Below are 27,961 nucleotides of genomic sequence, written 5' to 3'. Positions count from 1 at the left end.
TTACTGCTGCAACTTTATTGGAAGTGCATCACATCATATAGTTGTACCTACAATAATACCAGATCCCCAAGGGTCCCTGCTGGGTTACATAACTGCTCTTGCCCTCTGCTGAGTCGTTCCATCTCACCCTGTTCCCTGTCCCCTCCTTTCCTGTCCTTTCTCTTTCAATTTATTTGTTGCCTCAGACTCTTTCTCCTACGCTGTCTGTCTCGTCTCTCTGCAGCATCCCAACACAGGTCTTGCATCATTTTCTGTAATCAGGGATGAGGAATGGTTTGGGGCATGGCAGGGCTCCATATGGCCTATGAAGAGTTAAAAGACCTGACAGGTATTTGCCAGAATCTTCTTTCTTCTAATTAACGCTCTCCTCCTCACTCCTTCCTCACTTCCTTCCCTCCCCCCTCCATTTCTCACTCTTCTTCCTTACTCCGCCCTTCTCAGTTTTCTCTTCATTCCTAAACAATCGAACACATTAATTCCTCTAAGGACGCTGGCAGCATGGCAAGAGTTAACTGTATGACAGCCAATCAAATGTTAATCGCTGTCTCTAAGGAACGGCAGCCCGTCATCTCCTCCCCCATCGGTCCTTTTATTAAACCATTCTTTTCTTCTCCTCCAAGGGTGCATTTTCAGACGCTCTTTGTTCACTTCTATTAACGCTGTGCATCACAGTAGGTACAGATGCCGTGGCCTTCCTCTGACGGACTGAGTGGTTTTTGACAGTCAAGGATGGTTTGGAGCACGTCGTCCTGCCGGTTTCATTCTGAAGTCATTCAACGCTTCCTAACACCACCAAAGCTTTGTTAGTGCTCTTAATGTGCAATAATGAAATGACATTTGATTCCAAGATGTGGTTCTGTGGCCACTCAAACACAACTCTACAACTTTACGGAAGTTTTTATCTGTAAGATGTTCTGTTGGATGTTGTTTTGTTTTCACATTTATTGGCATAAATTGCTGTGGTGTTTTGACACAGAGCTTCCGGGAGATTATCTGCACATCAAATAGTCTGTGTGAATGCATTAGCGCCCTAAAAGATATGAAAGATCAACTCATTACCAAACACTGTGGACTCAGAAAGCAAATTTCTTTAATGAATGGCTACAAATGAGGGAATCATCTCTAAATGAAAATGTGAGATAGCAGCCTATTAACTATGCTTTACCTGCAGTGATCTGTGCATATGACTTGTGTTTGCACTTCGAGTTACGTCAGGGAGGCAATTGAGGATCCTCACAGTCAAACCAGAGAAAACAAAAGATGATTCAGAGTTTATGGCATCCTGAAAGGAACACAGATACCAGAATAAGTGGTAGTCTTTCTGTCTTTCAGTGTATTTTCGAACTGAAACCAAAGTCTGTATCAGTGGATGGATGGATGGATGGCCAGGCAGTCTGTCTGCCTGAACCATGTCTACCACTCCCCTGAGTGCAGTGTAGACTAAATTGACTGCACAGCAGCCGAGGAGCAATGCTATGATAATGATATGATAATTGGGAGTAAAATAGGGTTGAAACTGAACATGCGTCTGGATGCATAATCACTGAGGAGTCTCTGGCTGTTTGATCTGATGTATGCTAATTCCAGACATGTGAAGCATGGTAATTTGATAGCGTTTCACATTCGGCAGGTTTGCCTCCACCCCCCCACCCCACCCCAACGCAGCCCCGCCCCCAACTTCAATGTCTTAACCTTTCTTTCTGCATACCTCAGCCAGGATGTCAGGACTATTGTACACTCAGGATTGCTCATAAAAACAAAGGCAATTACCTCTCATCTTCCGGACAGAATGGGAAATGTAAATGTGAAAAGACATAAGGAGGGCTGTTGCATTTTTTTATGCATATTTTTAACACAGTCACACCCTGATATGATATTTGGTCGCTTTTTCTGGCCAACTGAAGCTTTAATTACATCTATGTGTAGTAATACAGCTACAAAAAACAGGAAAAACTGAATTTTTTGTCTTTTTTGCTGCTTTTTTTCTATTTATGATTAATGTGATGGCAGCAAGCAATTATTAGAATTGAAAACCCCAACTATGAAGTCATTCAGGCAACCTTTAGATGTGATCTTTTGTTTTCCTGAGATCCTGGGAACTGTTAGATGTGATATACTGTATCTCTAGCTGGGGACATGCTGCAATAAAAATATTTCACATCACTTATAGCTGCAGTGGTCAGAAATCTAGAAAAGGAAAGCTCCTCTTTGTTCTTAGCTCTTACCACAGATGAGCTTGCACTTCAAAGACAGTCAAGCTAAAAGTCACTATTGATTTGTGGCCTCAGCTGGACTTCAAACCCCACCCTGTGAAGTGAAAATCCTCTGTCTAATCCATAGCACCACCACATCCTGATCTCAATCAAGACTTTGTTGCTATTTATACTACCTCACCTGCTCTTTGTAAAACTTTGTAACACTTTCTAATGCCTGAAAATGCAACCAAGAGGGGCTGCAGATGTTTCTCAGATCACTTAATCAACAAGAAAAGCACTCAGAAGCGCAGTACTCTGCCAAGCCTGTTCAATCATTGTATCATTTCAGAAAAATTATACAACGATGATGAAATCTTGAAAAAAGTCACGGCAGAAATCAAGGCATTATAGAATGTGGCCATTTAATATAAACGTACCCACAAGCAAAATGACCTTGCGCTGAGCGCAGGTATGTGTTCTGCATGTATATGTTATGTACAGATACCGAATCACATAACCTAAATATGTAGCGGGCGGCGAGAATTGATGCACCTCAGAAACACCTACACAATTTAATCAATTGTTCCTTGTATCATTTCTGACAGATAAGTCCCGATAAGTCCGCAACGGCTGATTTGTAGTAGGATCGCAACCATGTGATCATCAGCAGGCAGCTGACATAGTGTTCACTTGTTGTCATAGTTACAGTGACGCCGGGCCGCTATCTCATAATGATACAGAAATGTTCAACAAATTCGTGGATCCAGACTATAAACCGCATCACTGCCAAAATCTAATCACTAGGTCCTTGTGTCATTTCTGACCTTCCCTGAAAACTTCATTCAGATCTGTGAATCTGCTTTCGAGTAATGTTGCTAACAGACAGACAGACAGACAGACAGACAGACAGCAATCGTCACATAACTCCACCGTTCCTTGGCGGAGTAATTATGATGTGCTGAAAGGTTAGTATTCAATTTTTGCTCAGTAATACCAAAGCAATACTGCCTACCCCAGCTTTAATTCAATTTACAAGTAGCAACAAGCGTATCAAAAACACAATTTCCATGCACAATAATCATATTTCCCTTCACACAGTGAGTTGTGTGTCTGAGGTGTGCTCAAAAAGAAGTCATGGTGATTTACCATCATGAAACATATTGTATCTTTTCAGCAATGAAAAGCAAAGGCCAGATTATATGTGCTACAATGAAAAAAAACTCTGGCCTCGTGTTTCTATTACTGTGTGAATCCACCTGGACACAGCACTGCATGATAGATAACCTCTGTGTGTACATCCTCCACCGAAACCACATGCACCCTAAAGTGCACAAACAACACGCCGTCTTTTATTAAACTCTGGTTCAATTTTGAACCTGCTACTCTCCTGGGCCGGCAAAGAAAAACAGATTAGCAAGCTATAAACAGATGAGAAGACGGACAGGCAGTGTCGCTATGAAAAGCGGACACACACCTCTTGAGAATCCAAGTGAGGATGTAATCTTAAAATAGCCGCACAATGACATGACATGGTGACGGTGTTGTCGCTGTGTCATCCTTGACCGTTTGCCAAATAAGGGGAGAATCTCCAGCGACTCATCCGGCTGCATAAAATCCGTTACATAAGAGCAGCCCTGGGCAGGAGTGTACCAGAGCAGAGGCAGGTCACTTTAACATTTCATTGACTAGTCACAGGCAGATACATTATAGAATTATACATGTGATTGAATTGTGTGTTTTCTATTATGTAAGGGCAAACCCTTTTAACCCTGTTAAATGCTTTACTGCTGCCGTTTAGGGGAATATAGTCACACAGCATTGTTTGGATGACTCAGAGAAAACAAGGTCTCAAGTCCCAAAAACACTCCATTGATGAATCTCCCATGGGAAAAAGGAGCTTAGCCTCATTCAGGTCCGTGTGTGTGTGTGTGTGCGTGTTTAAGCCCCTTATTAGGGCTATTCCTGTCTGTTCAGACTGTAGCACACAGGTGCTTACATAAGCTTAAGGAGCTGTACTACTGTGAGCGACCACAACACCGGGTGTGTGTAAGTGTGTGAGTGTGTGTACGTGGTCAGACTGACCTCACACTGTGACATTCAAACAGAGCAGAAGGCCAGATGACACTCACATTATGAACTCTTTCTGCGTCATCTGTATATCGCTCCACGCGCTCTGACTTCACCGCGCTCAATCTGTGCCTCTCTCTAACACACACACACACACACACACACACACACACACACACACATATGCATCATCACACATATGTACGCACATGCTCATTAGGTGGAATTTATAGGGAAGGGTGCATACATGTGTGCATATATAGGCCCACTCTGCAGATGGAGTGTGACTGCCGAACATGGATTAATTAACACATATAGCAGGCATGTGCACACAAGCCTATCAGTCAGCATGCAAATGATTCCACAAACACACTGGCAAAGGTGATATGGCACCCATATTAACATTCACACACACACACAAATTAATCATGCAACCATTATAGCCAACTGAAAGCTTCTCTGAGTGCAAGTACGGTTATCACAACCGGAAGAGTTTGTGCATGTGTGTTTGGATTTATCTATTCGAGCATTGTAGTGTAATTATGATGCTTCCTGTCTAGCTCAGCAGCATCTGTGAGGCCTAACTCTGTTAACCTCCATTGTAGAGCAAAACCCCAGTGGTGCTTTTTCACAATTTTTTCAAAAAAGGCTCGTTGGAAATGAGATTTAGGCATTCACACAAACACACAGTGAAATGATCCACAAACTCAATGAGTTCAATAACTGGCCTCTAAAGAGAAAGACAGCAGGTGGTCCATTATTTTTTAGGTGGCTGAGTTCAAAAGCGCAGAGGGAGTCCGAGGTTCACTCAGCAGAGGCTGCAGTGATGGTGTGCGCCCTCACATGCCTCGCTTTAATGTTGTCACATCAGATGCAACCAGATGTCTGTATGTGGTCCGTTTGTTCTAGATTTCTGTTTTTGTGGCATTCAAACCATCTTATTTTTCTCCCGTCCGGATCTGAATTTTATCTACTGTATGCAGTTTTGCTCGCAACATGAAAGGAATGGTTCAACATTTTTAAAAACAGGCTTATACGCCTTCTTGCCAAGACCTAGATGAAGATGGTTACCAGCCCCTCACTGCATCTTTGCACTAAATGTGAAGCTACCCCTCATAAATGGTTACTTTAGCTTACCATAAAGACTGAGAAGAGGACGTACTGGCACGTGTCATTTTTGCACTTCAGTCTTTGTAGTGATTTAAACTAACAAGATAGAAAATGTTAATATGAACGTTTGTGTTACATTAAGAAGAAACTAGAAAAATTGTCCCCATCGGTTTCCAGTTTATACATGCTAAGCTAAAGCAATAGTTATATAGCAAAGGTTACTCATACCTTAACATAAAGACTTGTCTCTACTAATCTAACAGCATCTAAGTGATGAACATTCAGCTGTTTGTTGGAGTATTTCCTCTGAGATTATTAAACACCTGCAGCATCAAACAGCGAAAGGATCCATATGAGCATCTTCCAAGTGAAAGAGTTGGCAAATTTATGCACATGGAACAACAGAAATAACTTCATCATTTTCCTATAATTAGATGTGATCTTTGAGACAGGATCAGTCAGGATCTAACAGCAGGTCACAGTGGGAATTTGTCTTCACCTCAGACAGGTAAGCTGTCACACACTTTTTATTATCTGCATTTAAGTAATTTGTTGTCAGTCTTCTGTTTATTAGTGTATTACTGTGCACTGCGTCACTTGATGTACTATCCAATGTTGTATGTATGACAAATACTGTGTGCGTACTGTGACTCTCTCCGTCACTGTGGTGGGTATGTGTGAATGAAGCTGTGAGGAACATGGCAGTAATCCAGGTCTGAACAACAGAATGCTGTCGTTTTAACAGATTGATTAGGGCCAGTGATGGTATGTATCCCATGTCTGAAAAGGGATTGTGAAACCTACTAGAGGAGGCATATTTGCTTAGGCTAACTGACTCTCAGCTCCAGATTCCTCCATGTGGTTTAAACATCATATTTCCCTTTCTTAGAATTTTGGACAAATGCATCTCTGGTCATTGTCAGTAAGTAGTGACCTGGGATGCTTTTTAAATTCATCATACAACTGAATTTCAAACATTTTTCTGATCATCCTGCACACATATGGATGGCATATGAAAGGTAAGTTACATCAGCTGTAGCCTGAAGGTAAAATAAAGAGGCTTGTGACCAGGTGAAATGTGTTCCTTCCCCCCTTTGAAAGTTATGATTAAGACACCCTAGTGTAAAACACTCAAACCTTCACCGCTCTCTGGAACAGTACATGCCTGTGATAATACTACGGAGCTGCTAATGTGAGCAAGACCAGCTGTGAATGTGAGGTAGGCTGCTGCAAAAAGAAACGTACATGCTCATTATGTCTCCCTGGCTCTGAAGAGATGTCTGTCTTAGTAGAAATCTCACTTTCACAACAACAACACCGGTGTGCAGTGTGTTACAATTAGCACAACTCCCTCACATAATGCCACAGCCAGCACTGCTAGTGAGACTAAAATGAGGTAAAGAGGGTTTTGTTTAATAATAAAGATTAGCCTACTTTTCTACAAACCAGACACAGCATCATCCAGCTAGAGTAGTTCGACTTTAGGTTTAGTATTCTAGGAACCTGTGGTGTACATCCAACTTGGAATGACATTTTCCTGCAGCATGGATTCATGACATCACCATCTAATCCATCTTCATCCCATCCTATTCCTGTCAGGTGAACGGCATTCAGAAACAGATTCGGGTGACCTCTGTCTCTAAATAAAGATGCAGAACCTTTTCTGAGTCTTTACATAGGCGACTACGTCCAGCCATGTCATTGTGTTGTTTTATTAGGATTTTCTGTGAATAACCCACTCATGTCACAGCTTTTTTTCAGTTGCTGCATTCAGCACCTCACAGGAGATGCAGAGTGATGACTCTTCTGATATTTTATTTGGGGATTTTGATGTTTGGATGAGAAACAGAGGCCAACAGATCAAAGATATAACCACAGCAGCAGGCTCACTTTTAATAAAGGATTCTGGCTTTGAATAAAAATGTTTTTATTTTGTGAGCGATAAATATGTATAAAAAGTATATTTATGCAGAGCCCTTCAGTGCCTTTGTGTGCATGTGAAAGGGTGTGAATGCATGTGTGATGTGAGAAAGGATTACAAAAGGCGGAGTGCTAGATATGAATAAGGCACACAGAAAACAAAAGGAAGATCCCTAGAAAATCACCTGCATTTAACTCAAGGTCTTTATGCTCCGTGTTCTATCAGGAGCATTAAAACCTACAAACCCGCGAAGATTAATTGTCTTAAATAAGCTTATGGACAGGGATAAGAAAAGCCGAAGACATCCCTACCATGACACCACTCCGGCTTTTCATTGTGTGAAGGCATGAGGAGAGAGAAAGTGGGTTAAGGGGAAGAAAGATGAAGGCGTAGGGGCTGAAAAATTAAATGCAAAGCTGTTAGGTCTTTGGGAGGGGATTAGCTCATAGTCCCTGCACACTCACAAATGATCTGAGCTGCAGTTTAATTCAAAGATATTGCATGAAAATTATTAAAGGGATGACTAGATTGATGTACAATGGGCTCAGACACATTTTTGTTTGAGCCTCCAGGATCCTGCACTTGCAGCATTTTATAGCAAGTAACATTAGCAGCCTTTCATTTTTTTATCTAATTTGTTTTGGTATTTTTAATTTACATTTTTACATTGGCTGATTGCACATCAGTTCCTAGTTTCTGGCTTCACTCAGCTCTTAACTCCAGAGACTGAGTTATTGACTTTCATAAAGTTGAGGGACTCAGACGTAGATAAATTAAAACTAGACTTAGAGTTTCCAAATACACTATTAGTTCTGAGGACGCACTTAATTAGACACAGTGGGAATATGAGCTAAATGCTAAAGTTGTGCTAACATGCCTACAGTGACAAGGCTAGCATAAATGTTGTTTGCCCATTTTCTCTATCTTAGTTTAGCATCTTTTTAGCAGAACACTGAATGCTTTAATTCATATTCACATCAAACCAGCAGAGGTTGAGATATCCTGGTCCCTAAAAAAAGGTGGGCGTAGTCATCGTGACATCACCAATTGATTAGTAGACTAGAATGTTGGAGCCTTGAGTTGGCATTTCGGTCCTCGCCAAAACAAAGGAAAAATCTGACACTACACATGCCTATATGGTGGCAACTTGTCAATCCCAAAGTGGCACCACACTAAAACATACCTTGCTTTATTGTTTATTTTACTCTAAATGGTACCATCATTTTCTAAATTGATACCATGCTATATATAAATACACATGAAATTACTGAGTGAGACCATAAATTCATCAGGAAAATGTTTACTGAGGTAATAAATCAAGGTTAAAAGTAGCCTTTGTTTCCACTGTGGTGTAGGCAGCTTCAACCATTAGTGCATCAAAACAAATAGTGCTTACTTGATGCATATTGAAAGGTTCGTTATGTTTACCTGTGTGACAAATTTTCTGTTGTTGATGGCGATGTTTGGCAATGTTTGGCAAATAATTTCCTACGGGATGAATAAAGTAGATCTGATTTTATCCTATCTTATATATGACAATACTGCTACACAATGAGGAAATCAAGAAGGCAGAAAAAATGCTGTCGTTGTCCTCTCCAAATTTAACAAATCTGCATTGAGCGCTTTAAAGAAATTTTTTTAGATGTAGCTACCCAAGAGTAGGTACTTTTTTCTCCCCGAAAACAGCCTTAAATCAGTTCCATGGAGGCGGTTATTGCATTTGGAACGTGCACAAAGGTTTGGGCCACAATAAAACACCCTTCAAGCCTGCTGTAGAAAATTGTTAATAGACTTGTATAAGTGTATATTCTTCTAGCAAGCAAAGGAATCACCTGCAGACTGTTACAAAGAGCACAGTTACTTCCACTCTGGCCTCACTTGTCAGACCTGGAGGCTACATCCAGCTTCTATGTATTAGCGCAGTCAATAGTGTTGATTTAAGTCCAAAATGATACATTTCCCATCATGCTACCAACAGGCACCTAAAGAGGAGCCTTAAGGACAGTACAAATCTTAATTCCAGACTTGTGAGCATGTTAGCGTGACTTTAGCTTTTCCCTGGGTGAGTTTTCCTCATTTTGATTTAGCCTGTCAGTTGTTTAAGCCTTTGAACTCCATGCCACCCAGTTTGTAAAGCTGGTTTTCTGTAATAGATTTGTTGTAAATGAGGGCGACACCAGCTAACTTTTTATGACCTCATTGGGAATATTTTTCAGGTGTTATACAACTGTTTTCAAAGAGTATTTCCCCTTGAACCAATGAAGTTACCTTCATGTGCAAAATCAGTGGAGTGGTTTAATTTTCTTCAGAATACAAAGATATAGTGGGAATATTAGATGTTTGATGGGACAAATTGGATTCGGTTTCTTTTTAAAACCTGCTTTTACCCGCATGGACTTTCCTTCCTTCACCTCATTCCTCGCCACTCTTCATTTTTTCTGCACGTGTCGGCTCCGAGCAGACAAAGCGCTGACGTTGTAGGAAAGTCAGCAGTTGGCTGCCAATCTAAATTTGGCCAGTTCACGACTGTGCACTTTAAAATAACACCCTCCTCTCCACCCCCACATCCATCCACCTCTGCCTACTGAGAGACTGGAGCCCAAGCAACAAGGCAATTATAAATTTCCTCCCCTGTAATTTCGTCGCGCAGGTAGAGCTGGCAGTCACACAAGCGTGACTACAGATGCAGCACAGACACACACACTCACATATTCTCTGATTTTAATGCATCGTGGAGACGGGTGTGCAGCAGGCATGGGAGGCAGCATCGAGGCCTGCTTTCAGCCTTGTCTGAAAGGATTGTTTTGGGCATGCATCATGACTGTGAGCAGGTGTTGCTGCTTCTCTCTGCTGCTTTGCTAATTCACAGTCATCGCTTTCTCTCGGCCTCCAGGAGACACTTCCACAGTCACGGCCACACATTCAGGGAGCAGGAAAAGTTAATGTCCTTTTAACCATTTCCAATCTGAAAACCTGCACAGGCAATAACTTATTTATAAGGCTGACTGAGTGCATTCTCTGTGAAAAGTGTTTGGTTTGGGGCTTGAAAGGTGAAAACAGTCCAACTTACATGAAATAATCTTAAATATTTGATGAGCCTGCCTTTGCTGGTTATGCTCAGGTTTCAGAGAGGTTCCTTGAGGACAGCACAAATGCTAATTCCAGATTAACTTGTTCACAGGCTGAACACTGGCGTATCATTAGAATTATATCTCAAAATGTCGTGGTTCCAAGAACACTGGCGTCCCAGCTGTGAGCTGGAGAGAAAGGCCACATCCAGCTCCATGACGTAGCATTATGTAACTCCCAGCCAGCATTGCTTCCAACAGTCTGCCAGTCAGGACAAGCCATTAAGCTGCTCGCCCCATGAACACAAGTTAACTAGGTCTAAATTCGACAGCTTAGGCTTAGCCAGGCGGTGATACACTGACTGACTGAAAGTCTAGGGGATGAGCAGAGACTCTGTGTTTTGCTCTGGGCACAAGTTCATCCTGGCCTCAGCCGCAGTGTGAAAGTGTTTAGTGTGGGTTTGGTGAACAGCAGGTGTGGAAGGCGAAGCACACCAGCCGTGAAGGTAACTCGCAGCAGGATTTAGGTCTTTACTGGCACTGGGGTCTGCTGGATGTCGCCAGTGATACTATTATGTGGCATGCTGACACCAGCAGCGCTTCCTTCCTAAGCTGCTACATTTCTGCTTGGTATGATTCCAGACTTATCTCTCCTTGGTTGTGTCCTACCAAAAGCACTCCAGTACCTTCCAAGAGGCTATTCCTATATCAACCTGCAGGCAATGGAGCAACTAAAAACAACTCAGACAGGGCAGATGCTTCTCCTGCATTTAGAAAAGCCAGTATAGTCAACAAATGGAAGCATAGTAAGTCCTACAGATTGAAGAATAAAATTGTATCTTTAAACATTTTTATTTGATTATATTAGAAATTGCAGTATAGAAATATTTATTCTGCTCAGATCAGTCAGGACCACTTCAAGATCACACCTTTGGTCCACCTGCATACTATAGATATTTTCGCTACTTTGTCTGATTTAATGTTATCCTAGGACAATGTTTCCATGTTCATAGTGTGTTTGACTGACTATCAGTTTTGTAGCACCCTTTAGGGCAGGAGAGTTGTATCTTTACTAATTTCAGCATATCTTCCACATTTAATGTCAGCAGAGGTCAAATCAGAAAAAAATGAAAACAAGGTTGTGACCTTTTACAAAAAATGGACCTTTTCAGTTACCTGATCACCATGTAAGGGTGTCACGGCTATTCAGGTCTTGATATTTGGTAGAAACATGTAAAAAAAAAAAAAAAAAAAAAAAAAAGTCATTTCAGATGCACTAAAAAGTCTTCATGACACGTGTAGAGTTCCTTCAAATTTGGCATAGATGTTCACCTGGACTCAAGGATGATCATATGGTCAAAATGTCTAATAGTATAAGATGATGACATTTTTTATCCAAAAGATCAACTTTACTGCAACATTAGAATGAAAACATACTTCTCTGGCCCCTATTCAACACCATAACTCAGGAACAGAAGGGGGAGTTGACATGATTTCACATTTGGTTGGATACAGAATTGGTAACTCTAATCTTAGGTGTCAACCTTCAAACTTAGCTGACTGTTTAGAAACACTACTCATCCATCCATTATCTATACACCGCTTAATCCTTATTATAGTTACAGGGGGGCTGGAGTCTGTCCCAGCTGATTTAGGGCACAGGAAGGGGCACCCTGGACACGTCACCAGTCTATCATCTACACAGACAGACAAACAATCACACTCACATTCACACCTACGGACAATTTAGACTCACCAATTCATCTCAGCATGTCTTTAGACTGTGGGAAGAAGCTGGAGTACCCAGAGAAACCCAACTCATGCACAGGGAGAACATGCAAACTCCATGCAGAAAGACAGAAAGATCCCAGGCCCAGGCCGGGACACAAACCGAGGATCTTCTAGCTGCAAGACAACAGTGCTAACCACCAAGCCATTGTGCCGCCCTTAGAAACACCAGTGTTTTTGAAACTGTAACTTCTTTGCAGCAACGTCTACATTTGAAGCGTTATCTGTTGTCATGGTTACAGTTCTGTGTTTTGTCTGAATCAGCTGTATTGGTCAAACATGTGAGTTTGACTCAAATCGGCAAAAATCCACAGAAAATCCGCAAGGTTTTTAAATGGCAACCAAGTGTACCACATAGTGATGCTTTGTAAGAAAATCGATAAAAATAAATGAATAAATACAACTGCCTCATTGTGCTAGAAAAAAACAAAGAATAAGGGCCCTGCATAGTCTGTGTGAGACATCAAGGTGGCAGCTTCTGTGTGGATTAAGCAAAGGAACATTTAAAAATTGCACCAGATAAAGATGCATCAGAAGGAGAATCAGTCACAGATGACGATGTTTGCGCATCCCAAATCCACTGCCCTGAAAAAAGTGGTGAGGACCGAAGTTATGCTTTGCAACCTCGTAGCACAATACAGTCTGTTGAAGGCAGCAGTGCACGACCTGATCGAACTTTTACTACACATGTTGACACTGATTTTTTTTACAGTCCAACTAACTTCATGTATACGTCCCTAAGGAACTTAAATGAGGAAAAATCGGTACAATTTTTAAACATTTTGTATAAGCTGACATGGATGGAAAATACAACTTGATTGAGGTATACAACAACGAGGTGATAAATATGTTGACAGCAGAGATTACCATCATAGGTATAGAATCTTGTCTAATTAAGGTCAATGAAATGAAATGAAATGTGGAGTAGACATTCATACTGGAACCAACCTTGTATTTCAAAGATTAGAGGGGCTGCATTTGTTGGGAGATGCTTTTGAGGAGCAGTTGAGACAATGAAATACAATCTAGGAAGCCCAGGTGGAGTAACAAATTCATTAGTTTGGAAGCTTATGAATCGTCGACCTGGTAATAGGACCCTGGATGATTCTGATATGAGGTGTGTGCAATTAGGTTAATGGAATTTTAGTATTCTTCACATGTTGCTACGTTTTGAAAACTACTTGTTGACTAAGGTTATTTAAAGACTCTGGTTATCTTTAAGGCTGGTACATGAATCACCTTCATTAATGAGAAAAGCCACAGGATGTGAACCAGTCTGTCTTAGCTACTGAACATATGTTGTACAAACCCACAACCAGTGCTGTCTATTGCCATTGTTAGCATGAACTCAATAACTTGTGCTAGAAAACTGTGAAGTGAGTAATGCTAAGCTGCTCGAGCAAACAACCAATGCTATAATTTTTCCAGCAAGGGCAATTTCATCATTACTTGTACTTGAATTTTCCATCTAAAGAGGGAATATTATTATTCGATGCATATCTTGTTTTTTCTTGCGTGGAATCTGCAAAAACGAAAAGCCATAAAGGAAGTCGGGGTGAAGCGTTACCGTGATTCTCCCACCTCTGATGAAGGACAGAAAGAGGCAGAAAGAGAGAGTGGGAGACAGGGAGGGGAGGAGTGATTACGCTTGCTTTGTCCATTCACTGCTTTTGAATAAGGTAAGTGTAGGCAGCAGGTGAGTCCTGGCCGTGTGGGCTTGAGTCATCCACTAGTGGGTGTGTGTAACGTGTGTGTGTGGGTGTGTAGGCAACACACTCTCCCTGACCTGATCAAATGGCTCACGTAATTGTATGAAGGATCCAGAGGAAGGACAAAGTGGATTGTGTTGATCAGATTACCTCAGGTCTCTCTCTGCAACACCTCCACCCAGATGTGTGTGTTTGTGTGTGTGAATCTTTGGAGACGAATGGTGCATCAAGCAGAGATGCGAATGTTTCTGTAATTTGTGTGTGTGTGTGGGCAGAATAAGAAAGTAGTGATAGTTGCTGCTGCTGCTTTATGATGTCAGTGCCACAGCCTCCGGCTAGGCTTTGAATTCTCCTGTGAAGACCCCACCCCATCCCAAGACACACGCAAACACTCCAGGGAGTTCACACAATGCTTCACACTTACATTCTTTTGCCCGCTGTGGGATCAAACTGTTCGCCCAAGTGGCTGCGCTTGCAAATATGCACACACACAAAACACAGCCTACGCACACATAGACACACACTGAGGAGGCAGACAGGAAAAAGTGCATACATGCAAAACAACCTGGCAGAACACACACACACACACACACACACACACACACACACACACACACACACACACACACACACACACACACACACACACACACACACACACACACACACACCCTAGACATTGATTAATGAGCTTAGTTGTTGCTGTGTAACACCACATCTGCTGCCACAGGGACTTCAGCACGAGCCAAAAACAATATAGCCTATATGTGGGCCTTTACACAGTGACCAGTCACACTAAAGCACACACACACACACACTTCTGCCCTCATTATACTGGTGGCAACCTCATTTTGTTCCTAACCACCTCCCTCCCTACACACAGGCATGACCCCTGCCATTACACACATATGCCCCATTATATGTTTTTTGTATCCAGCACCCACCCCCCAGGACCAAAGCACCCTGCATCCCTAAGAATTCCCAGAATGCTTCATTCCATTTTAACACAGACTCTCCAGTGATTATAATCTTCAGCCTGTCAGCCCTACATCATTGCAGAGTGTATCCAAAATAATAACACAACGCTTTTTATGCTACAAAGTGCTTTCATAATAGCTCTAACTGATTAAATCAATAGAGAAAGCATTAAAAACCAAGGATGGTATAACAAAAGTACCACGAATCGTTACGTGAACTCCTCAGGCAGAAGAGCTCACTTCTTGGGTTTAACCGAGAACTAATGGGAAGATATTTTTTTTGAATCAGGGTTTCACTTTTATCTATTTTTGACTTGTTGCTAAACTTCTGTGCTCTTTGAAAAATCTTTAAAAGAGCTAAAAGTTAGACAAAGTGAGCGCTAATTGTGATCTTAGTGCACTTTCCACTGGATTTTTAGCATCAGCTAGTTTTGCATACATCTCCTCTAGTCTTCTTCCTTCCTCTCTCCTGCTGCCCTGCACCCCTCTTCATGTATGGACCCGGCCCACAGTCAGATCTGCGTGGGAGGAAGTTTGTGAGATGTGCATCAGGCCAGGTCACCTTGCATGTGCTGGTGTGTGTGCTGCATGTTTGTTGGGGAATGTGTGTGTGTGCGTGGGTGTGTGTGTGTGTGTGTGTGTGTGTGTGTGTGTGTGTGTAGGGGAGGGGAGATACCAGCTTGGCATTTATGTGATGACCTCTGCAGGGTTCACATCAGAAGACAGAAGTTGAAGCCAAATGGCAAAACAAAGGCAGGGCGTGGCTGTGAGTTTTATGGAGCCTGGCGTGTGTGTGTGTGTGTGTGTGTGTGTGTGTGTGTGTGTGTGTGTGTGTGTGTGTGTGTGTGTGTGTGTGTGTGTGTGTGTGTGTGTGTGTGTGTGTGTGTGTGTCCATAGGGATGAAGGAAACACCCTGAGGACAATAGAGGTTATGTGTAGCAGCTGACGATATGGGAAATTATTCAAGAAACAAATTAACATTTCACTCGACCACTTGGGACGCCGCCTATTAATCTCACAAAGCCATCATAAAATGGTTTTCAACATTTTCCTTGAAATGTAATCTATTTTTTTCTCACAGATTGTTACACTACAGTCGAGCTTCAACATGGTTTATGAAAGCTTTTCGTATTTACTCTTCACAAACATCAGTGGTGGGTGCTGTTTCCTGCAATGTATGCTGCACGTGTCACAATGAACTGATAAAAACAGCTAAACCTTGAAAACCTGTCTGCAAAAAAAAATACATTATTATACATCTAAACAGAATTTGGATTCACATTTTGAAAGAAATGCATTTGTTTCCAGTAGTAAGAGCAAGTACGAAACTGAAACACTGTCAAAAGCCTTTTAAACACAGAGATCGCAGTATAATGCTGCTAAGAAGATGGTTCATAGTTATGTCTCAAAAGATTGCTTTTTCTCATTTAAACTGATCCAAGCAAATCGGCGTCAAGCAACCTCAGTGTGTGGTTCATGTAGCACGGTGACGTAGCCATAATCAGAGGTATGATGTGTAACACAACAGCATTGGTGTCTATTGCACTTCTTTCATACCAGTTCACCCTTTCACAGAGATGTAGACTTGGCTCTGTGACAACCACCACTTTTATCCTAAAGGTGCAACAACAATGTCCCCCCATTCAATCTTTGTACATTAAAACAGAGTTGCAAATGTTCCGCCTTGAACAGGCTGTGTTATAGGGTTCAAAGAGCCTCAAAGTCCACCTTAGGGGCTGGGTGCATTTGTCCCATGTGGTCCCATTATTTTTTGACTGTAGTATTGTTCTCACTTGATGTTCACTTTTCTTTTTGTTTGCTATTTGGTTAGGTTTAGGCACCAAAATTATTCCATTAGGTCTGTTGTTCAAATTGACTCTGTGGCACATTTGAAAAGGGCCAAATAATGCTTTCCATATGTGTGTGCACAGACAAATAAGCGGCCTCTATTCATACTATGTATGTCAATGTTATTATTCCATGTTTTGAACATAGCACGGTATTTCTGGAGAATTTAGGACATCCTAGTTTGTTTGGGCTCCATCGTGAAAAAGAATGTATAAAAATCAAAGCACCTCCAAAGTCAAGCAGTGACTACTTAAACTGCAACTTTTGCTTTACGCACCGCTTGTTTCCCTGCCACATGCTGTCAGCACCCTTGCAGTGCGGACAATCTGTGCAGTCACAAATTTTGAGAATCATGCGGTCAGTCCACGCAGCCTCATGATAAAATCTCATGCCATGTGCGCCCTTGTGGATGCAGAAAGCATGAACTGACCTTTAAGCAGTAAAGTAATAAAACAAATGGTATGTTTGAGCGACAACACAAATCAGGAGACCGTAAGACACCGCACTATCAACATCGTGACCTGTGTGTCTGAGATTTCTATATGGACCTCAAGCTGGAGCAGAGAGGGTATATCACATTCTGTGTCAGTCATCAGCTCGAGATAAGCCAAGCTTCATGGCAAGAATCGTCATTGGTGATGAGAGGTGGGTCTGTAGCTACCATTAAGAGAAGAAACAGCAGCTTTCACAGAGGATAAACCTGCAGTGTCCAGGTCAGGAGCATACCAGGAGCATGCTTGTTATTTTCTACCACATTCAAATGGTTGTGCACTGTGAATTCATCCCCCAGGGTTTAACTTTCAAGGCAGAGTTCTCATGTAGTGTCTTGAGGCATCTGAGGGAGAGCGTTTATTGCAAAAAACCTTAACTGCAGCACAGCTTCGCTTTGCGCTCAGTCACAGTGCTGTGGTGTTTTGGCGACGGCAACACAATTGCCGCCCCCCCACCCACCCAGCTTGCTGCATTTAACTCTCAGTAACTTCTCCCTCTTGTGCAAAATGTGTCGTTTTCACACAGTTGAGGAGATTCAGTGCTCATTGCAGATGATGTTTGACGGGTTTATGTGAAAGGATTCCCGGAAGCTGTAACGAGTCTTGCAGAAGTGGCAGGACTCTGAACTTTATGATCGCACTTCATATTTCTGATGCATCACAACAAACATTATCCAAGAGACAATATGCTTTTCTCCACACTGAACGGAACATGCAGTTTAGTTGTATAAGATGCCATTTTTTCAAGACAGAAGTCACCATGACGATGGCAAATAAACTAGCAATCGCAGAAGTTAGATATCCGTAGTGTAGTAAAATATATAGTATTTCAATCTGAAAATGAGAACTGCTTCAGTAATGCAAAAACAACAGCAATCATCTTTGTGGCGAACATTTTAGATGTCAATGCAGGAAAAGCACAGGTGTAAATAATAAGGTTAATACCGGCCACATTCCTTTAAGGCTGCCTAACTAGGACACTTAACTCGACTGAGCCCTTGCTAATGTTATCAGCTACAACTGTCGTTTCTTGCTACAAAGAAGTCAAAATGTCTGCTGTGGAGAAAAGGGTCTGCTTCTGTTTGATAACAGCTCTTGTATTTAATATATCCATCAGTTATGAGACACGCAGTTTATGACAAACAAAGAGACCTGCCGACCCTCCAGAGCTTGCCTTCACATCTCAAAAAAATCACGGCCTCGGGCCAAAACCGCCTCTGGCAAATACTGACATCACAAAGGCTGTAAAAATGTGAGAATCTCCACTGATTGTCTTCGCATGCATTGTTTGAAGACGCAGAATAATTTAGAAGCTCTAATCATACTGGTACATCAGAGGGAGTATTACGCAGGAGTACAGTAAATCACAACTATGAATATGATGGCTCATTGACTTGTGTAATCACAGACTGTCAGCAGGTGATGAAAATGATTGATTTCCTCTTTTCAGGGTGTAATGAGCAAGGTTTAAACATTACAGTGAGATAAAACTACTCCCTGCTCAGCAATGTCGATGTCCATGGTGCTTTGTTGTGTATGCCATTAGCCCACACAGGGAAAGGAATATCTCATACATGCACACACATATGTGTTACACACAGACGGCTCACATTTTCACCTCTAACATTTAACAACAAGAGAGAAAGAGTAGGGCTGTCTGCAGGCTCAGATAATTAAACCAGAGGGAAATTATAACAACTTTCTTTCTCTCTCCTCCCCCCTCTCTGTGTCTCTTCTCTCTGTCTCTTTTTCTGTCTTGTTCACTCCCACTCTTACTGCTTGTCAGCAAATCAGCCTGGCTGCAGATGAAAACAGCAAATCCAAAAATGGAGAGAGAAGAGGAGAAAAATACACAAACGGGCAGTTGGGCCGTAAAGCACGGATGAAAATGATGTTTTCCATCTATTAACTTTCCATCTGTGGTGCCTTTTTCAAACGCAATAATTCAATCAGAGCTGTTGACGGGTGTGAGCTGCATCGTGCAGCAGACATCATTGGGCTAATTTATCGTTTTCATTTAGTGTCCTTATCGTCCCATTACTCGACACGCACACGCATTCAGGCAGACACCCCTGAGTGGGTCCAGAAGGTATAATAGTCATGCACCTCACTAGCCTTTGTGTTGTGTGTCTCATTACTGTTTGCAACACAATCAGGCCCTGATCACCTCCACAGCAGGGCTCTTTGACTTGACACACACTGTGTGCCCAGGATAGTGTGCATGTATTTGTGTGTCTCCGTGGGTGTTTGTGGAGTTAATAGATGTTCAGAGAGCAGTACGTAGGAGTGTTTCTCCTGCTGTGATGTGTTTTACAATTCATATCTGAGCCCTGGAGTACTGTAGAATCACCAACACAAATCAGCTGCGATGAGACAGAGCCTATTACACCCCAGCACACACACACACGCACACACAACACACTTTTAACATTTACCATACGGCATTCACATAGCAAAGGCCATTGTCCAGAGAGAAGAGAGGCGGGGTGGGTGATGGCGAATGGGAGGGGTGTTTCCATGGTGACCAGGGCGACAGAAGGAAGAGGGGGTCCGCCTCCTGACCCTCGTTGAGAAGGTGAATGACTGTCACTAAGCTGAGGCAAGACAAGCAGGCAGCAGTCACAATACTAGGAAGAAGGGCGAGGAAGAGAGCGATCAGCAGCCATGTAAGCCCATCATGGCTGTGGGCCGTGTAAGCTTCAGCGGTCAGTCTGAGGCACTTAGCATTAGCATCAGAAAGACATTATGCTAATAGCATCAAAGGCAGCAGCCCCTGCCTTTGTGTTTTCTGCACCAACCCAAGGGCACAGGAGGATTTTACATTTCAACTGCCTTTCCAGTCCTAAACTCACAAAGCATTTGCATGAGGGAAAAAAAAAAGGAAAACTGCGATGCATTACACAAAATGCTGTAGCACAGCCAAGCCGCTAAAGGTCTCACAGTCCACAGGCGCTAAGAGAAAAGGCTTCAAGGCTGCATGATGAAGGATAAACAAACTAAACATACTACAGAAGAGACCCGAAGTAAAACCAGCAAAACCTTACTGACACATTTGTGATAATGGAAATTTCTAAAAGACTTCAATCTACATTAACACATTGCTCAAAAGTACATTATGGTTCACTTCATTTTAGAGACAGGGGATGTGAATTTATTTCAAATGATATTCTGTGGTTTTTTTTTTTAATTTGCTTTCTTTAATAAACACTATTCCACATAAACCAAAGACCTCTGACGGTTACACGTCAGTAGGCGTGGCAGATACCAGACTATTGGTACGATACTGCACTATGATGCTGTCAAAGAGAGACTGAAAAAGACAAAAAATGTAGGAAGCACAATAAAACAAGATTAAATGACTCTGTTTAACATGAACATGGTCATCCATACTGACAAAAACACAGAACTGTATATTACCTGCCCAGCACCAAACAGAGTTCAAAGAAAGTCAGCAACCAAATAGTTTTTGTCAATATTTTGTGTACATTGAACCCCAGATAAAAGAACATATATTTGAGATTCATCTGTAAGGTGGTCACAAACTGTATAGACGTCACAATAGAATGAACCTCTGCTCCAGTAACATCTGTCAGGGTGTGTATATCATTGTGTCTTTGTTTTGTCCATATCCGTGAAACTCACCAAAGCTCTCTTCTTAAAATGGCAACAATTTTTCAACTTTACCCCACCTTCAATTTCCACATGGTGGAAGTCATACACCATAGTTGCAGAGACCAAGTCACTGTTCCTCAGAGCTTCACAACTACCAACAACACAGGACATGATTCTAATATAGATTGTGATATAATCTATTAGTTTGTAGACTGCTGCTTTGAAGCCTTGAGTTTGGAAATTGGCTGTCACCAGCTTGGTCTGTTGAAACAAGACATAACAGGTGAGGAGAGAATCTGACTGAGAACTTGAGGAAAATAGCAACCTGTCAGTAACAAGGTAGCTCTACCCTGCTTTATCTTCTATTTTACTCAAAATGTGACTATAATTTACAAAATAAACACCTGCTGTATTGAAGGAGATTTGAAACTGTTCTGGTCGTTAGAAAAAATGTAAGTTTTACTTTGCTTTCCAGACCCTGAGGATATGTCCATATTCACTTCAACAAGGAACGCAACAGAGTAAATGTGGACATATGTGACGATGGGCGTACATTTGTCCGTTTGTCTGTGCGCAACATTACTCAAAAACGGACTAATGGATTTGGATTAAATTTTCAGGGAAAGTCAGAAATGACACAAGGACCACCTGATTACATTTTGGCAGTGATGCAGCTTATAGTCTGGATCCACTGATCTGTTAAAGATTTCTGTATCGTGACATAGCGGCACTGCAACTATGACAAGTGAACGTTATGTCAGCGGCCTGCTGACGATCACATGATTGCGATCCTACTACAAATCAACCACTGCAGACTTATCAGGACTTATCTGTCCGAAATCATACAACGACTGAGCAGCCTTGGCAGAGTGCTGCGCTCTCTGAGTGCTTTTCTTGTTTATATATGGTATATAAAAGAGAGAGAAGAAGCTCATGATTTATCTTCTGGCTGTTAGCAGTAGCACTAGCAGCATGGCTACCAACTAAGACAATACTAATCAGAATAGAACTACAAATCTCAATCTCAAACAACGCTAAACTCAGAGTATAGCACCCAGTTTTATTAATAAGTAGGCAGGTTTGTAATGTGCTGATCAATTTGAAATAATGCCAACTAAATGTCAGTATTTAACCATTTCAAGTCCTGGAGCTCTCTGCATCGAGTGGATGTTTGTCTGAGGTTTCTATCACTCTCCTTTTTCTCTATCTTTGCCTCTTCTGGCTACAGGGGTCTTTTTTGTTTCTGTAACCAACTTCAGGGATATAAAAGTGAATTACAGTGTAATAATTACTTGGACTATTTATAATACCTGGACCAGAATCAGAAGACACTAAATTCGGGAGGAGCCACTGTACTGAGCAACAATAATGAGGCAGTCGCAGGGGTAATGGTTAAGTAGCCACTCGTATAATTTTTAACAGTGGATAAAACAATTTGTCTGATTTGTACAGAATATAAAATAATGACCTAAACAGTAAGACAATAAGAAAAACCCAGTGTGCACACTTGAAACAAAAAAAATGTCCGTTGGGGCCCTTAAGTAAAATAGGAGTTGTTGCAGGTTTTCCTGTTGTAGGATTATTGCAAGTTCACCTGATTCCAAAGGTCTTTGTAGTGCAATATAAATGTATAATGTGTGTGTGAATGAGTGGGTACGTGGATATCTTCTCGGTGCTGATCTTTCTTCAGGGTGGTTGGTTCGCCATCTGTTACAGCAGGAAGTTTGTCCTGAACCTCAGACTCTTCAGTCCTCCAAAAAAACCTGACCTGTAGACAGGTCACACAATTTACATTCAACACCGTCTTTTCTCAGATGCATTATCAGGGATATCAAATGTCAAAAGATGCACACCATTACACCTAATTCTGACATGAATCTTCATCTCTATTCAAATCTTAAATCTCTGTCTCAGTTGTACAACATTCAGTCTTAAGTGTATCATTTATGAAGACTAAACATGAAAGTGCTCACACATTTACCTGTTCATATGAACAGTGTTTCAATAATACTTATGGTAAGTAACCATTAACATTCAACATATCATTAATCATAACCATATCAGAACCATGTGCAAGCTGAAAAGGCACATTTCTCACCGTTGCTGTGTATCAAGGCGGAACACGCCGATGTCGGACCTTGCCGCGGCTCTCTGGGTGAAAGGCAAGTGGTTAGCCTGTTAGGCACAGAGCTAGCATTAGCATACATAACAACGGTAAGCGTCAACAAGGTTTTTTCCTCCGCCGGATAATTGACTCGTCTTACCGACATAACCCTCTCCTTCGTTCAGTCACTTGGCTCCGGACCTCCAGTGGGTAAGTGCTCCAACTGTTCTTTTCCTTTTCACAAGTAAACTCTGCGGTTTTCTCCTGGTTTTTTCTTCCTCTTAGCATGTTCAAAGTTCAAAGTTCACTTTATTTGTCTCCCATGGGAGAAATTTGTCTTAGACAAGGCAAGACATCGAGCTGCACTGCAACACAATAAAACAGAACACATGATATTAAAAAATACATCATAAATAAATGACATATAATAAATAAGGTAAGATAAGTTTAAAAGAAATAAAATAAAAATGCAGTTGCTCTCGCTTCTCCAGCTGAGATCAGAAGGGACCGGAAGAGCAGCACGCCTGCACTTCGCCTCTGAGCCGACAGGCTGAGCGTGGCCTGCGTAGCCTCTGATTGGCTGATGAGAGCTAGGTACCCATGTGACCTGAGCGGTGCATTCAAATGCAATAGGACATCTAACACTTTACCGATGCAAAACAAATAAAGATAAAGAAAATAAACAGTCTCTCTTCTGTGATTGTACTCAAATAACTTTTTTTTTTTTTTTTTTTTTTACACCTGGCTACACCCTCCCCTCCTGAACCTATGCACGTCACTGTGCATAGTAGACCGTTAAAGGACAATTATTCAAGTGACAAGGTAAGTGGTTGAACAGGTTCTTCTCTTATGACTTCTGCCCAAGCTGTGGACAGTCCTTGAAAGAATGATTTCACTGCTGTGATCAAAGGATTTCCTAGCTCTGTATAATCCAGCTGTCGTGGTGGTTGACGGTTTCTCCCAGATCTCCAGACAGAATCATTTATATCTGTGTTCTCCTCTACATCCATTGGGACTGTTCCATCCTTCCCTTCCATTTCACCTATTTCCTCCTTTCTTTCCTCAGGTTCTGCTCCTTTAAGAACATCATTCTCCTCATCTTTGTCAGACATAACTGAGGGAACTGAGAGCTGCTCTCCTCGGATGTCTGGATAATCATCCTCGGGTGACTGATTTTGGATCAAGGTGGTTTCATCTACTTGTTCGGTTGGTGTGTTTCTATCGACGGGTAAGTACTCAGTATCACTCTGATGAGAGTTAGACTTGACGAACATCAAAGGAGTACTATTAGTTAAGTTGTCAAAATCGGATTGGGTGTCAAGATCGGGTGGATTATCAAGATCAGGTGACTTGTCAACATCTGGTGGGTTGTCATCATTTTGAGCATTTACAGAACTCTCAACAGGACAAGGGCCTGGAAGTTCAACATGCTGAGCACCTTGGACATGGGTCATGGGCAGATCCAGGTGCATAGGAATCTCACTGACCATGGGGCCAGGGGAACTTAACCAAACAGGAACGAGTGCATCATCTTCTTCATCTGAGGAATGCTCTTCCTCTACCACAAGGTTCGCACGGGTTCCTGGCCTGCGTGGTACTGGCTTTTGCACCGGCTCACGGTTTTCCTCCACAGATAGGTAACCGCACTGAAGCAACAGGTCCCTGTGTAGTGTCCTTAGGGGACCATCCTCATTTTCAGGTTTAACAGTGTATACAGGAGAGTGCCTGCTCTTCTCACCACCACATGGACAGTAAGTTCCCATTTGTCTGAGATCTTATGTTTTCCCCGGATGCGAACATTCCTGACCAATACTTGGTCTCCACGTTCCAGGTCTGAGGCAATGACATGCCTGTCATATCTCGTTTTGTTCTTGTGAGCTATCTTTGCAGCTTTTTCCATAGCTATCTTGTAGCTCTCCTTGAGACATGACCTTGGGTTTTGCACATACTCAGAGTGAGATGAATGTTGACTCTCTTGTACTGGCAACTTGAAAGCAAGGTCAACTGGCAAGCGAGGTTGGCACCCAAACATCAGTTCATACGGAGTGAAGCCAGTCACCTCGTTCCTGGTGCAATTATAGGCATGAACCAGGGGTCTCACATGATCACGCCAACAGGACTTATCTTGACTTTGAAGAGTGCCCAACATATCAAGCAGGGTACGATTAAATGGTTCCACAGGGTTGCCCCTAGGGTGGTATGGGGTTGTCCGAACCTTGTGGATACCAGCTACCTGACAGAGTTCCTTGACTGTGCGGGACTCGAAATCTGGACCCTGATCACTATGTAACTTCTCTGGGATACCATAGTGTACCATAAAGTTCTCCCACAGACACTTTGCGGGCCTTTTGATTGGGTGTTGGGATAGCAACCGCAAATTTAGTGAAGTGATCTGTGATCACCAGTATATCCTTGGTTTTGCTTTTGTCAGCCTCCAGGGACAGGTAGTCCATACAGAGGACCTCAAGAGGTCGAGTAGTCCTAATGTTCACTAAGGGGGCTGCTCTTTCAGGTTGTGCCCGAGTTCTTCGTGCTCCTCAAGGGTTCTGGAGAATACGATCACATCATCAAGGAAGACCAACGCATCTTTCAAATGCATATCCCCCATGCACCGTTCCATTACTCTTTGGAAAGTACTGGGGGCATTCATCACACCATGAGGCATTCTATTGAACTCCCAGAATCTGAGTGGACACATGAAGGCTGTCTTTGGTTTGTCTGCCTCTTCAGCCTGGATCTGGCAGTACCCTGACTTTAGGTCGAGAACTGAGAACCACTAAGTTGGGGTTTGCAGGGACGGGGCAGCAGTGGGCGATGTGCCAGTCTTCACCGCAGTTTAAACAGTACCAGGGCTTGGGTTTGTATGTCTGTTTCTTTTTAATTTGTCTTTGCATGTCTGTATCATTTGGCTTTGACATCCTGCTCTGTGGCTTAGCTGCAGATCCCTTGCTGCTAGCCCCTTTTGTATTTTCCAGTTGTGTGCTGCATGGCTTCAACATCTTCCCCAATCTGAGACATCATTTCTTTCAACACCTCACCATAGTCTTTGCCGCTCATCTTAGCTAGTTGCTTGAGTTCAGCTAAGTATGTCTTAGTAACATTACTTCCAACCTTGGTAGCGTACATGCTACTGAGTGTCTTAACTTCATAGACAACAGTAGAGTCACCTTGTGCTGTGCATGTGTACGGTAAGTGAGGTTCTAAACCTTCTAAGACTGAACCGTTAGAATATTCAACGATCAGGTTTTGAAAGAACTCGGACTGTGAATCATCAACCAAACGGATTCTCTCAATTTTACCACACTGTTTTAGAAAGTCAAGCATTTGTTGATCTTGTTCAGCCACCTGCGTTATCCCACTGACAATAACTGCGTTTGGAATTTTGACATCAGACTTTTGTATGAAATCCATACTGGTCATTACTTCAATACTGATGCTCAAATCAAATGGCTCCTGGCTGGCTCGCCACTTCTGTAACCAACTTCAGGGATATAAAAGTGAATTACAGTGTAATAATTACTTGGACTATTTATAATACCTGGACCAGAATCAGAAGACACTAAATTCGGGAGGAGCCACTGTACTGAACAACAATAATGAGGCAATCGCAGGGTTAATGGTTAAGTAGCCACTCGTATAATTTTTAACAGTGGATAAAACAATTTGTCTGATTTGTACAGAATATAAAATAATGACCTAAACAGTAAGACAATAAGAAAAACCCAGTGTGCACACTTGAAACAAAAAAAATGTCCGTTGGGGCCCTTAAGTAAAATAGGAGTTGTTGCAGGTTTTCCTGTTGTAGGATTATTGCAAGTTCACCTGATTCCAAAGGTCTTTGTAGTGCAATATAAATGTATAATGTGTGTGTGAATGAGTGGGTACGTGGATATCTTCTCGGTGCTGATCTTTCTTCAGGGTGGTTGGCTCGCCATCTGTTACGGCAGGAAGTTTGTCCTGAACCTCAGACTCTTCAGTCCTCCAAAAAAACCTGACCTGTAGACAGGTCACACAATTTACATTCAACACCGTCTTTTCTCAGATGCATCATCAAGGATATCAGGGTAAGTAACCATTAACATTCAACATATCATTAATCATAACCATATCAGAACCATGTGCAAGCTGAAAAGGCAGATTTCTCACCGTTGCTCTCTGTGTATCAAGGCAGAACACGCCGATGTCGGACCTTGCCGCGGCTCTCTGGGTGAAAGGCAAGCGGTTAGCCTGTTAGGCACAGAGCTAGCATTAGCATACATGACGACGGTAAGCGTCAACAAGGTTTTTTTCCCCGCCGGATAATTGACTCGTCTTACCGACGTAACCCTCTCCTTCGTTCAGTCACTTGGCTCCGGACCTCCAGTGGGTAAGTGCTCCAACTGTTCTTTTCCTTTTCACAGGTAAACTCCGCGGTTTTCTCCTGGTTTTCGCTTCCTCTTTGCATGCAGTTGCCCTCGCTACTCTGGCTGAGATCAGAAGGGACCGGAAGAGCAGCGCGCCTGCACTTCGCCTCTGAGCCGACAGGCTGAGCGTGGCCTGCGTAGCCTCTGATTGGCTGCTGAGAGCTAGGTACCCGACGTGGGACCATGTGAGCGGAGCGGTGCATTCAAATGCAATAGGACATCTAATACTTTACCGATGCAAAACAAATAAAGATAAAGAAAATAAACAGTCTCTCTTCTGTGATTGTACTCAAATAACTGTGTGTGTGTGTTTTTTTTTTTACACCTGGCTACATTTGCAACGGGAGTTTCTACAGTTCTACAGTTATTTTTGGGCCACGAATCTCATGGCAGGCAGAACTGCATCATGAAAACAAGGCTTATATGGAACCAGTCTAAGATGGTGTCATTATTCTATAGTCATTACATTGTGCCATCAACTTTCGTTTCTTTTCAATTAATTAAAGCATAAAGAATATCTACTGAAGTCATTGTACTCAACCTACAAAGGGTAATCTCAGTTCCCTCCTCTCTGTCCTGTTGACAGTATAGACCTGTCCAAGTAATCTGTTAACCCTCAACTCACATATAGACTGAGTTTGACATTCATTCAAAAAAACCTCTTGAAA

General features: G+C 42.2%; 1 protein-coding gene across 6 annotated transcripts; it reads right to left on the bottom strand.

Moving 5' to 3' along the window:
- LOC111569849 (uncharacterized) lies at positions 1–27,961 on the bottom strand. Of its 6 annotated transcripts, none has more exons than XR_008604222.1 (7): positions 27,207–27,877; positions 27,037–27,117; positions 23,051–26,886; positions 22,885–22,961; positions 22,444–22,554; positions 1,166–1,282; positions 1–1,030 (listed from the first exon to the last, which is right to left on the bottom strand). XR_008604222.1 is itself a non-coding variant. In XM_035949054.2 (3 exons), the coding sequence occupies exons 1-3, from the start codon at positions 27,494–27,496 to the stop codon at positions 26,829–26,831; spliced, it is 405 nt and encodes a 134-aa protein (XP_035804947.2). In that variant the 5' UTR covers positions 27,497–27,961; the 3' UTR covers positions 26,504–26,828. The 6 variants fall into 6 exon arrangements, 2 of the variants coding, with proteins under 2 accessions (XP_035804947.2, XP_035804946.2); XR_008604221.1 differs by having other exon boundaries at positions 1–783; XR_002746235.3 differs by lacking the exons at positions 1–1,030; positions 1,166–1,282 and having other exon boundaries at positions 15,504–22,554; positions 23,051–23,255; positions 26,776–26,886; positions 27,207–27,510.

This window comes from Amphiprion ocellaris, chromosome 15, assembly GCF_022539595.1.
Source record: "Amphiprion ocellaris isolate individual 3 ecotype Okinawa chromosome 15, ASM2253959v1, whole genome shotgun sequence".
Classification (NCBI taxonomy): Eukaryota; Metazoa; Chordata; class Actinopteri; family Pomacentridae; genus Amphiprion; species Amphiprion ocellaris.
This window is presented reverse-complemented; position numbering and strand designations above follow the sequence as displayed.